Below are 13,525 nucleotides of genomic sequence, written 5' to 3'. Positions count from 1 at the left end.
TTTTATCTTCACTTGCTCTGATTTATTGGGATATGAGATAAGCATTGTGTTTGTCCTAAAATACACAAGAACAGAGGATGTTGACTGTCAAGAAATCATAGTACTACTTAACTACAGGTGTGTGTAACAGAACAAGAAGAGATGAAATGCCACTTTATAGATAATAAGTGAGGGTAAAAATTGGAGAAGGAATTAACTAATTGGGACCAACAAACAAAAAGTAAGTAAAAAATAAATAAATAAATAAATGAATAAATAAATAAATAAATAAAATAAAATAAGACTGATCAAGACATGTTTATGATGTCATTACCCGTAAGTAATCAAAGGAAGTAATTTCATGTAAATAAATTTGTATCATGTCAACAACTAGATGTCATGTGACTCTGAGAGAACAGCTAAAGATATCTGCAGCAATATGATGCAAAGTGCCACAAACACTCACCGTCACATCTCTCCCCACGGCAGGTGGACATGGCACTGTGGTCCACTGCTTCAGACGACATGCTCAGCTTGGTAGCCGGGTCTCTCCTAGGCTTAGGTGGTGGCTGCTTCCTAGAGGTGGGACTCCCCACTTCCTCATCTCCTCCTCCTCCTCCTCCTCCTCCTCCTGTGTTACCGCCACCAACAGAGTGGAGGGACTGGGAGCGGACCGAGAAGCCCTGACCGCAAGCGATAGTGTGCAGGTGGGGCAAGGGTATTCGCTCCTGGGGCTCAGGCATGGTTATTGAGCCCATGCGCAGGTGCTTGCCTTCTGTCGCTATATCCTCACCAGTTCTGAAAGCAGCAAAAAGGGGAGGGGGGAGGAATAAAAGAAAAAAAAAAAACTAATTTAAAGATGGAGAATTAAACATGCAAGTTCTGATAAAATATGAGAAAAAAAATAACACAAACTCAGAAACAATTTTGTTTATATGTTTGTGTGCATTTGATAAGGGCATCAAGTCAAGTCATCGACAAATGCGAGTTTCACTGACAGCATAAAAGTCACCAGAGTTAAGGCACAGTATTGATTTGAGCTTAACCCTGGATATGACTGACACTAGTCACACAAACACAATGGAAGCCTCAACCCCCACTCCCCCGCCTGTAAACAATCAATGCCTATAAATGGATGATTGGCCTGAATGGAGCCTTAATGATGGGCAAAAGGGGAACACTAATTGGATAAAGTGTGTGCGTGTTTGTGTGTGTTATACGTGCATGCTTGAACTGTTTTCATATTTCATATATTGAAAGCTAAGAAAAGAACATAAACTGATATGTACATGTTTACAAATGTGACACATATCAGAATTCATATGTGCTTAAAGCATGAATGTGCATGCTCCTTTGCTGACAGTGACTCCCTCTTGGCCAGCTGCTGAACAGAAGGCGCTGTATAGATTTGGTTCATTGCTCAGACTCTGCTTTGCCTAGCAACAGGACACATATACACATCAGGCACAAAACCAGCTGCCCCGGCACAACAATAACAAAGTACATGTGCACAACGCAACACTTGCACATGGCTGCATCTCATTGTCAAGGTAGTTTTGCTTAAAAACTAAGCAGGCGGTTCAAGAAAAAGATGCCAGCAGCAAACCTTAGAATGTCACTGTGATAAGCCTGTCAAATAGGGAAATCAAAGCATCCAAAATCTTAACACAAAAACATATTTTGTATCCTTGTTTGTTTATTTATATGTCATTATTATAGTCATGATTAAGGTTTTGGGATAAAATGTAATTGGAAAACAAGCAGAAAGATTACACCTATTAGATGTAGCCACACTTGTCATTGAAAAAAAAAAAATTGTTTCTGCTTCCCATATGTTGCAAATATCTCATTGCAGCTTCAGTGTGCATGGGTCGCATGTGTGTAGGTGGCTTGGTGTGACTGAAGTACTGGTGGCTGAGTTATTTTTAGGATATTTGCCCAGTGATTGGCTAGAGGACAGACCACAGGTGCAGTTGGACCAAATGAAGTTGACTTGTTGTTGGGCAACTCTGCTTTTCTGTGTGGCAATGTTAAAAAATAAAAATAAAAATAAACAAATAATTTTCTCTGTTTAAGGAGCAAGGAGGATACTGAGTAAAGAAACAGAATGAGTGCCTGTAAGTGGATGCACACATGCTCCAAAGGGTTTAGAAGAGGGAAAGGAGACGTTTGAAATTTGCATTCCCATGCAAATGTAGGAACATTTACATACGTTTGGTCTTCTATGAGTTTGTGGTTAGGAGGGACAAACGGTGATTAAATACCCTTTAATAAGTATTTCTGTGAGGCTATGGCAATGACTTTTGTGTTCAAAAAGGTAAAAAAGAAAAAAAAAAAAACAACAGAAGAGACCCTTAGTGAGGAAACTGTCAGCAGGAAGGCCCGCCTTGCTCAAATCCAACAGGCTGATTCAATTGGACTACAGCTCCTCCAACTGTCACCAGGCAGAACACATCCCCTGTAACTGAACTCACACTTAATCATTCTCTAACAAGTTTTTCTTCACCACACTCTTAAATACACTCAGTCTAATACAATTTACAAGCCATTTGCTCTCCCTTCCCCCCTCCCCTTCAACAGCTCCCCTCTCATTTCTTTTAACCTGTTGTTCAAGCATGGATGTGCTTATTCACTCACAGAAACAAGTATGCACTATGAATTCTAAAACTCTCTCTCAGTTACTGTAAGAAATAGGTCATCTCATTGACCTACTTGCAGGAGTCACACAAAAAAAAACATTGCAAAATTTGATGCTCCTCCTGAAGTGGAAAGGTATTAATGCTCTTGCTCTGGCAAAATCTAAAAGGAAGAAAATGTCAGTTTCCTCAGGCATCCCCTGTGTCTAATTCCTGAAGTTGCTCCACAGGATTACATCAGACTACTGATAGAGATGGGGAGGCGGGGGGAGGGGGGGAGGTGTTTTGATGCGAACACAGAAGGATTTCCAACTTTAACGACCTCCAAAAATGCTTGGAGTATTAGCATTAGCAACCCTAAATCAGCTTTGATTGTGAAAGTAATAAAACGTAGCCACTCTGGAATGAGCTGTCCACAAAGAGTCACACAAAGAACAACAGGCAACAAAAGAGGAAGAGATCTTTAGAATTACACGACCTTTGACAGGAATGTGACAGGGCTAAAGATGCAGATGAACATCTGCTCACTTAACATTCAACCATCCAGGGTTGCGCCAAAGTAATGACTGGATGACGAGATAAAACTTTGAACAGGGGCTTAAATACTTTGTTTTTCACAGACTGATAAAAAAAAAAAAAACATTTATTCCGTTTTAACACTGGGTAGCATGTTTTTCATAACTGCTGCCACAAACTGAAGCAGTTTATCTTAGGAAATGATCCGATTACCAGTAGGAAAGAAGTGAAAGTGCTTTTTTTGTCGGTAGATCATGTATTTTATCCTTTCACCGCTTTTTAAAATCAAGCACAATTGAACAATATGAGAGCAACTAAACCAGCTAGAAGTTGTTTTACATGTTGGAATGTTATTATAAGTCATTTATCTTCACAATTAGGAAATGTGTGTTTGTTTGTGTGTAAGCTGACAATCAGCTTTGATTGAATTACCTACAATAGGTGAGATACTGTCTCACCTATTGTAGGTAATTCAAGTTACTGATGTCAGGTGAGATAGTATCTCACCTGACATCACTACACCTTTATGGTGGCATCACCTTTTGGCCATATCTAGGGATGGTTTTGGTGTTCCTGTTGAAAACCTTTGTAATCAATGTGTGAAAACAGCATTTAGATGTAATAAAATGCCTTGTCCCTGATAGACAAAATTATTCCCACACATTATATAATTGAATATACTTAAACATAACACATTTTCAGCATAGACAGAAGTATTCTGTACCAGAAAACAGAATAAAAATAGTTCCCCTGCATCTTTCTCGTTTGTATCCTCACAGTCTAAAGCTTCTTCTTGCACAGATGATTCTCCTCATTCTTGCTGTTTTTTTTTTTTTTTGTTTTTTTAATAGAGCATCAGTGACCTCTTTGCAAGGACGAGTCCTAAATAAGTCTAAATGAGAAATTAATTATCCTCCATAGGTTCATAGAGTGCATCAGTCCACACTTGTTAACCCCAAAATAAAACAACCTGCCACCCTCACAGGCACCCTCTTCCACTTGTCCCAATTCTCTCTAACCTAAAGGGAACTCTACCACATCTGTGATGTCACAGAGTTGTAGCAGGCGTGATACATCTAATCAGAGATGAAGGTAAAACCAAGTGTTTGTGTGTCCTCTGACATCTCTGTTTATTCACTTATGCTCATGGATTTTGTTTGTTGTTTTGTGGCTGGTTGCCTTCCTACCTCCTTATGGCTTCCTCCTGTTTCCTTTTCTTCTCGTTTTTTTCCTGCAGGAATGTCCTGTTTCTTTCATTCCTGGTGTGGTCCAAGTTCTGAGCCAACAGGCTGTTGTAGGCTCTCAGCCCATTCTCCTCAACATATTGGAAAAAGCTGAGAGTTTCCTCCTCTTTGGAGCTCATCATTCTTCAAGTCTTTGCACTGCATTCTAATTGAAAGGAAAAAAAAACCTCTTAGTTATGATCACTTACCTAATCGGTGCACAGAATATTCAGAATAAAGAGTAACATGGATCTTTCCAGGAAGCATGCTATTGTGCCATTAGTTATATTGTCTTACAAAAGTATTTATAACCCTTAAATCAGTGGAAGCAATTGCCTTCCGAAGTCTCTGTTAATTCTTGAAGAGTCCCTGCACAGAGCAGCAGTGGAAGCATTAAGTTGTGGGAATATTTTTCATCCATTCAGAAGGTGATTGGAGCTAATACAGAACATTCCTGGAAGAAAACAAATTCAAGAGTGCGAAAGACTTTTGGGTCTGAAGTTTAGCTTTCTGCAGAACAAGGTTCTAACTAGAAGCCGTAGTGACAGTGGACTTTTACAGTTACTACTTTTGTAATTATCTCGTGCAAAGCACAGTTTTTATTTTCTGATTATAAGAAAGCCAATTATTAAAAAATAGCTAAAAGCCTCATACAAATCTAACACACTGAGTTGATCAAAGTATCTGTTAACATTTATGAGTAATGATGTGTGGCTCTTTTCAAAGAGAAGCTGTACGATGTTGCTGAGTCTTGCATCTTCCGTGGTATAATTCATCTTTTGAGGGTGGCATCATGTTTCATTCAACATTCTCACACACCAGCAGTTAGACATAACTTCCTGTTTGAGTGTTGATTAACAACAGGCTCATTTTCTCAGTTGTATCTGCACATTTTTCAGCGTGAAATGACTGGTTTTAACCAAGAGAGCATTGAGATACAGCATTCCTGGGATAAAAAAAGGATTGACACAAACAAATTAAAGCAGTCTCACTGAACAAAAGCACAGCTTTGCACATACAAATAATGTTTCATTTATTTATTTATTTTGCTGTTGTTTGCTTTGATCCACAAATCTTTCTCTGTTGCCCCCCAACTCTGCAACAAAAAATTATGCAGCTAATTACAGTTCACTAGTAAACTATAATAAAACTCATTCCATCTCTTCAATCTCAGAAGCATATAAGACGTACAGAGCATGTATGTGCTGGATGCATTTTTCCAAAAAATAAAAAATAAATAAATATAATAATAATAATAATAATAATAATAATAATAATAATAATAATAACATGCAAAATTATACATAAAATATGCAATGCTCTCAACTTGAATTTAGAGAGTCTAGAATAGGATGAGGAGAAGACAGTGCATGCTTTTATGTAGGTCAGTGTTTTCAGATCAGCCGAAGACTTCTGCTTGTTTACGTACGAGAGAAGCACTGAGTGGGAGCGAGCATGGAGAGAGGGGGGTGGGGGGAAGGGGCTTTGAGATAACTGCATGTATGTTGTGTGTGCAGGGAGGCTAGGGCAGTGAGGGGGGTCTTGGAGGGCAGCCAGATGGAGACTGCGCAGCTAACAGGGAGGGCAACCATTGTCTGGTCATCCTTAGCATCTCTGCATCCCGTGTCTATCTATGCCTCGCCATGCAGGGTAGGTCAGTGGGTTTATCTGTAGGCTCCACACCCCTTCTGGCATCCTCAACACCTCCTCAGCCCATCTTTTTAAAGACATATGGAGTGATTGCTGTTAGAGACAGGAGAGTTCACACTAGGGCACCGAAGCACGGCGACGAACAATTTTGATGTATTTTGATTGCAAGATTTAGTCACTAGTGCACATACAGACATGTGCGTATAAGTCTTTGGTATGGGAAAATTGAACTGAGTTTTAAGGAAGAAATGAGGTATGCCAGCATAAGTGCAGAGATGAGAAAGCACTGTTCAAACAGTGTTTGAGCTGAATTAAGCCTACCGGCTTAATCCTGTAAGCCTGCAAAAGAAGCCCACACTGGAATCAGCTTGTTTATCACAGTGTTTTTACTGGCCTTTTACAAAGGCTTGTTCTCAAAAAACTTAGTGATTTAAAATTATGGTAACATTCTATCACTTCAGCAAAATCTATAAATTCTCCAACCAGTTTTTTATTTATTTTTTTGGTTTGTTTTTAGATATTTCAATTCCTTTTGTCTCATTTAGATTTCCTCTTGCTTTCAGTTCCTCCTCTGCTCATTGTTGCCCTAAATGACAGTTGAGACAGAGGTGCACTTTGCTTTAAAAGTAAATTATGGTGGCACATCGTTTCTGTTTCCAGGCAACCATGTCACCAGAGAGGGCCACCGTGGATATTCTAAAGACACAATGTCAAAAAAATTTCAGGGCCAGCATTATGGTGGCCTCACGCATGGGTGCTTGTGCATGAATACACACATACAGACATACATCAGTGGATTGCAGTTAACCTCAGCTAACCTTTAGTTGCTTTACTTTTCAAAATGCCAACAACTGACAAGTCTTTCACATGTGTCAGGCTAATTTCTAAGTGGAAATTCCTGCCAAATTAAAGAGTATATGCATGAAATAAGTAGACTGGTTATTAATCTGCCTAATGTCCTGTGTGATATTTTTTGTTATAAAAAAAAAGCATTACGATGCATACTTACAATAGGGCTTTGTCTTTACTGTGGTGTAAACCAAAGTGTCTTCTGTCTCTCCCTGAGTCCACGGTGCAACAATGAACTCTGACCTATGCAGAACGGTCCATGCACTCGTCCACTTAAATCCACATAGACCTCCGTCCATCGTTTGTTTACTTATTTTTTTTTCCCCCAACAGATTGTGTCCCACTTGAAAGAGTCCCAGTGACCCAGGATGAAGATGGAACTAGAAGGGAGCTGGGCCATCAGGTGCCCTGCCCAGTGCTCCCTTCTCCTGGGCCAAGTATCGTGCACCTCCAATCCAGATGCTGCCAGACTCCAAGCCAGCTGTGAGAGCTTCACTTCTACGCACATGTGCGTGCGCTAAAAAAGCAGCACACAACTGCCACTGCGTGCATTGCAAAAATGCACCTCACATCTTCTCAAGCCAAAGTCCTCTCACAGCTGCATAGCCAACTTGGCTTTAAAGTCCAGTTCAAGGCTCTTCTTTCTCGGAGAGTTTCTTCTTTGCACGTTCTATTCGATCAAAGTCTCGCGACAGTAATTTAAAAAAGGGGATCCACATCCGCGGCGCTCTGGTGGATGAGGTAGACCAAGGGTTCTTGCATTCCCTGCCGATTTCCTCTGTCCTGTTCAGCTCAGTACCTCGGTGCTTAAGCAGATGACACTGGGCTTCCCAGCTATACACCAAAACAAGAACACGCCCACTGCCTACTGTAGCCACCTTACTCTAATACGTCAGCCTCTCTCTCTTGCTCTGTGTCCATCTCTTTCTTCCACAGCTCTTTTTTTTTTTTTTTGCTGAGTCCCTTTGAACTAATATTTCTGTCACACTAATACACAAGCCTCTCTCTGCAAGTTTTTGTTTCTTGTGTCTCGCTTTGCCTTTCCCTTTGCAGCTGAGAGGAAGCTTGAGCCTGAATGTGTTGTTCTGTTGTCAGCACCACGGAGAGTTCTCCCTGTCAGGGGGTGGAAGAAGGCGGGGAGTTGACAGGGTGGGCACGGTGGGACAAATGCAAAGACAGGAGAATAGGAGGGGTAGGTGGGAGGAGTCAAAGGGTTGCCAGGGTGTGACCTCATTAGATGCAACCTCCTCTTCCCCTGGCAACCACTGCGATTACCCTCCCTGATGCCTCCTCCTCCTCCTCCTGCTCCTCTCCTGCAGCTCGTAAACAAGACCATGACATGAAAACACTGGCTGTGAATGCACCGTGTTGCTCTCTCGTGCCGTCTCGGGTTGTGGTTAAAACAATGAGGAATAAGGAGAGTACTCAGAGCAAAACAGAAGCACTTTGTAATTTCCTCCATGCACAAATGAAAAGGCTGGTGCAAGATTAGTAATTGAATTCGCAAACATGTAAAAGCAAGCAGACCAATTCCAAATGTGTTCCCTGGGGCTCCATAGGTAAAAAAAAAAAAAAAAAAGATCAAATATAAACATAGATTTGAAGCTGAGTTGCTGTTTTTGTCAGTGGAATGTCACTGCACAACTGTCTGTGGGACAGACAACCACATAGCTGTTGGTTGTCTGTGTGCTGGGAGAGAGGGGTATGGGATGCAAAAGCTGATGAAAAAGCTGGAGAGGAAGGAGGGGCGGGGGGTTAAGGGGATGCTTTGAACATGGGTGGGTGGTTGGAGGGGACTTGGTTTGTCTGAATGGATTAACACCACGGACACAAAAGGATTAGGAAGTAAAGATCTGTTGTTTTTTTTTTTATCAACCCTTCCCTCCATTTCTCTTGACTCATATCATGCACCCTCCACCACCACCACTCCACCCTTTGAACAACTCCTGGGTGTCCCTTCAACATTGGTTTGAGCCAGAAAGCTGGTTAAGCAAGTTTCTGAAGACATCGAAACCAATTAAAAACATCCGGTCATCAATGTTTGGAATAATGGCAGTTAACATCAATTGGAAAACAAAGATTCAAAAGGCGTTATAGTTCACAAGGTGATCTAAAAGAGCTACAAGAACATAGCAAGGGCACCATGATCCACAAAGTGTGTTTAATTGCGTATTAATAATTAGAGAGGTAAGGCAGGGTGGAATATAATCTTTATATCTCTACACCCATTTCGACTCATATCAGTAAATCAGGTGCAAAACAAGCAGCTGAAGTGATCTCATTGAGATCAAAATGCACTTTCACTAGGTAGTCAACTCCTCTTTATGCCTTTTGTGAAGGATATGGTTGACTGATCTTTCACAAAGGAAGTTAGTCCGACCATACTGGCTCATCACACGCACACGTCCACATGTTCATTTACAAAAAGGCAAGTGTGACCTCAGTGAACCCCACAGCATGTGGAGTCCACGGGAGTTTGATGAAAACAGACAGTAAAGGAAAACATCACGGACAAAAGGGGTTAATTAGATATTTCCACCAGTGTGCACGAGAGTAGTTTGTGTTGTGAACAGTAGAGTACACTCCCTCCGGGGCAGAACGAGGGGTGAAACAGAAAGCGGGTTCCTGGAACTTTTTAGTTCATGTAGCCTTGCAGGAACAAATTTGCATTTAATGAAAAAGACATCGAAGCACAAATTTGACTGTATTCAAATGCTTTGGTAGCCATGCATACAATCAGAGTGCACAATTCATCAAGGCCAATTAGACCTTCTGTATGTTTTGTGTCATTATATGTACCATGACAAAAAAAAAATACAATATTTTAGGCTGATTTGTAGGATATCTTAGTTAATTATCTTTGACTTTCTGTCGATCTGAGGTATCAATATCATGTGACACAGAGGCCCTTTTCCTTTTACCATATGGCAGTAGGTTGAGCAAGGGGCCACATTAAACTTGAACACTATGCACAATAAGGCAGGTTAAGGCAGGTCAAAAAACAATTGGTAGCACTCGCTGGCAAAGAGGCAGCAATTTGAGCTCATCAAGTCTCAATGACCAATATTCAACTCAAAGTTCTTTTGGAACTTTAACTCGAATTGTTAAAGTTCCAAAAGAACTTTCACCAAAACCAAAATGAGAGTAAGATCATTTCACAACATCCAAGATGGGATCAATGAATATGCGCACACTATAAAAAGGGAATTCTGAGAAGATTTCAGGTTGCCTACAATGATGCTTTGAGATTACTTCTGAAAAGACCAAGACGGGCCAGTGCAATGAAATGTTTGTGACAGCCGGAGTCAGCACTCTTAAGGGTGTGCTTAGAGATCTGATATTTGAGCTTATATGTCATTTACATTAATTGGAAAATAAAATGCTCACGGTCTTAGCAAGCCCACGGGTGAACTCTACATGATACTATTCACAGCTGTGGAGAGACTGGTACACAGCAGATTTCAACAAGAGACTGAGCAGTTCTAACAATTTCAAGTGTTCAAATTGTCTGGTGCTAAAGAGTTAAATCAACACCAATTCAGAAAAGGACCAAACAGACTTAGCACAGTGTTGGTTTAACCGCAAAATATGCCATGTGCAGTTGTCTGTTATTACGTTTTATTAACTTCATGCTACATTTTATGTAATCTTGTTTTCGAATGGTTGTGGTTATGTGTATGGGTATAGGTTTTGTCGTTTTTTTTTTTTTGTTTTTTTTTTTTTGGTTGGACCTTGGAATGTGAAATGATGTTTGTAACCATATAACCATCCATCTATACAGACTAAGGTACCCTGTAGCAGATATGTGGTGCTCAATTCAGTCATGTATTGATCCAGTACTCTCTAACAGGCTAATGAAGAGTCTATAAAAACTTTATACCAATCAATCAAATGACACAGATGAAAAGAATTTGCTACTAATACGGGGGGATGCCTGCACACTTGGTTTTTTTTTTAAAGGGAATGATCTGAATACAATCAGCTGACACACACCGCAGGTTTTTCTGCTAATGATGTTCACTTTTGAAGAGTTCTCAGCAGAATTGAGATTCCTAAAGCATAAATTTAGAGGCTTAGTTGCATTCTGTTTACCGGAAGTCCGGTGGAGGTGCTGGTGGAACAGATAGTGAGACAGATGTCAGACTCTCATTAAAGATGCAGCATGGCTTGCTTCCTTTTCTCAGATCTTGGAGAGAGAAATGGAGCATATGGTTTCTGGTCTGACTGACCGCTTGCAGACATCTGACCACTCTGTGATTCATGAATGCCAACTCAAGCTAAATATATAAATAAATTAAACATTTAAGAGCATCTTGATGATTGTCTTAATACTGACAATCATTTTTTTAAAAATCACAATTTCCCTAGAAAGCTGCGAGCTTCAAAGTACTAATTTATAACAGCTTCCTCTCTCCAGAGATGCTAAGCTGAGGCATGTCCTTAATGTTCACCCTTCACACTTCATGCTGCTTCCAACAAGACAGAGAGGTGAAAATTAGAGACTGGAGTCAGCAATCTTCCCAACAGACAACCAATGGCCTTAACCCCTTGTAGATCTACAAATCTCCAGTTTACAGAGCCAGAACTGGTGAACTAAAGCACTTGCAGATTGAGTACAAAGTATATGACTTGGGCAAATTGGTACAGGATCTCCTAACATGATCACTGGAGTCTCTTCATGCCTCCAAATGACTATTTATCAGACATGAAATAATTTCTTTTTTCATAATACCCGTCACAGTATTTTCAATGACAATTACCCTTAGAACTGGAATTACACATATTCAAATTGATGTACAGTAGATCTTGCAATATGGTGTTCTTCAGTTCTAAACAGCTGATGCTGCATAGTAAAAAAAAATAAAAATACAATTTGATCTCTGCAAAATCAAATAGTATGCATTTTGAAGATATAGTTTATTTTACCGAGGTGAACCTATTCGAATATAAGCTTATATCAGATGCATCTTATATTGTTTTACAGTGTGAAAATCCCCATTTCTCCTCCTACTGACCTTGCTTTGCACTTTCCCTTCATAATTACAAAAGCAAAAACAATGACAATCGGGGCAATCTGAGTGAAAAGTTGAGCATTTAGCGCCCTCTGGTGTAAGCACTATCTCTTAACACTTAAAATAACTATGCATAGGCAGTCTCTAAAATAAATAAAATGATATGAAACTAAATTAAATAAAATGTTCTGTGAAAAAAAGAAAAAAAAAAGTATTTTAAAAAGAAATAGAGCATGGAAAAAATTTCATTTATCCGACATTTACACCTAAGATCATGCCATAAATACATAAATAAATAAGTAGGAGAATGCCATCTTTATATCACTAAGTGATTTTGTTCCAATGAAATGGTTAGCTTGATCATTCATAGTCGTAAGGGAGTACTAAAATTATAACAGAACTACAAACAACATATAAAACACAGTTTCACATAAAAAATGTTGACTTAGTAAAACTCCACCTTACTGTTTTACTGCACTATACTTTTTTACTTTTACTTGAGTAATGTTATTATGAAATATCAATACTATTAAGTGTCTGACTACTCAACCAACAAGTAACCCCAAAGACAGACACTCTCTGAAGCCGAAGCTCAGAAGCTTGGAAACTGCAGCCTTGAGTTTCCAAGCTCGGCACCACATGAACTGTAGTTGAATTTATTGTTGTTTGTTATTACACACATGTATAGGGACATGCGTACAGTCAATATATAGAGATATTGCCAAATTTTCCCTTGTGATTTTGATTATTATGGCTTGTAGGTGATGAATACTGGAGTTTAAGTGTTTCAAAACATTAAAATAAAAGTTAAATATTAAAAACTTGTGGTGTCACATACTCAAAACGCCAGTAATTTTTTTCTTATGTACAGAAGACAGTCATTAATATCCTACTTAATGAGAGTAAGTCACAATGGTTTACTCTCATTTACAAACCTCATGCCAAGTCATATTGACTCAGTGATTTATGCTAGAGGAGGCCCATCTACGTTTTAAGAAATGTACATACTTTCATAGGTTTGACATTTCTGTTTAGAATATTTTTTTTAATCTTATGTAATAGTATAATTTTATGAGACACTGAATTTGGGGTTTTCATGTAAACCATAATTATCCAAAATCACAAACAATAAAGGCGTTTCACGCTGTGTCATAATACCTGTCGTCCACGAGGTGGAGCCATTGTATCTCAAATAATTAGTTTACAGTAGGTTTAAAAAATACTCAAACTCCATAGATTTAATTACATCTTAAGGATGAATTAATGTTACAATAACGTACATAATCAGGGTAAGTAACTAGAATGCTTAAAGATTTTTGTTGCAGTTCTTTTCTTGTTCATTTTAATCCTTGGTTTGTCATTTAGCGGACTTTCTTTGATACACTTACCATTTTTCCTCATAACAGAAAAAAAAAAAAAAAAAGGTCAATCATGTCGGTAAAGTCAGTGCCAGAAAAGTAATCTCGTGATATTGCAGACATTACAATAACCACATAACATTTTATCCTTTATTGTAGAGGTTTACGTTTACCCTCCAAATATCATATCCAATATACATCAAGTGAAAAGTTCCATAAGTCTACTACAGTGCCATTTAGTGTTGACGTAAAGCCGAGATATAGAGAACAGGGAGGGGAATGTGCGCAGCACTTTGGAAACA

At 39.3% G+C, this 13,525-nt stretch overlaps 1 protein-coding gene across 1 annotated transcript; it reads right to left on the bottom strand.

Annotated features, from left to right (window-relative positions):
• Positions 1-376: 376 nt before the first annotated feature.
• LOC106960974 (neuronal tyrosine-phosphorylated phosphoinositide-3-kinase adapter 2-like) lies at positions 377-7,996 on the bottom strand. The gene is made up of 3 exons (XM_015054395.1): positions 7,014-7,996; positions 4,319-4,520; positions 377-777 (listed from the first exon to the last, which is right to left on the bottom strand). Exons 2-3 carry the CDS (start codon positions 4,495-4,497, stop codon positions 399-401), a joined length of 558 nt encoding a protein of 185 aa, XP_014909881.1. The 5' UTR covers positions 4,498-4,520; positions 7,014-7,996; the 3' UTR covers positions 377-398.
• Between the last annotated feature and the right edge of the window lie 5,529 nt (positions 7,997-13,525).

This window comes from Poecilia latipinna, unplaced genomic scaffold (assembly GCF_001443285.1).
Source record: "Poecilia latipinna isolate Pla-1442-1.1 unplaced genomic scaffold, P_latipinna-1.0 Scaffold1249, whole genome shotgun sequence".
Classification (NCBI taxonomy): domain Eukaryota; kingdom Metazoa; phylum Chordata; class Actinopteri; order Cyprinodontiformes; family Poeciliidae; genus Poecilia; species Poecilia latipinna.
This window is presented reverse-complemented; position numbering and strand designations above follow the sequence as displayed.

Coding starts and splice junctions, on each gene's coding strand:
- LOC106960974 (XM_015054395.1), bottom strand. CDS start 4,497: ATGATGAGCTCCAAAGAGGAGGAAACTCTCAGCTTTTTCCAATATGTT. Junction 778..4,318: donor CAGGAGGAAGCCATAAGGAG/GTAGGAAGGCAA, acceptor TGCTGCTTTCAG/AACTGGTGAGGATATAGCGA.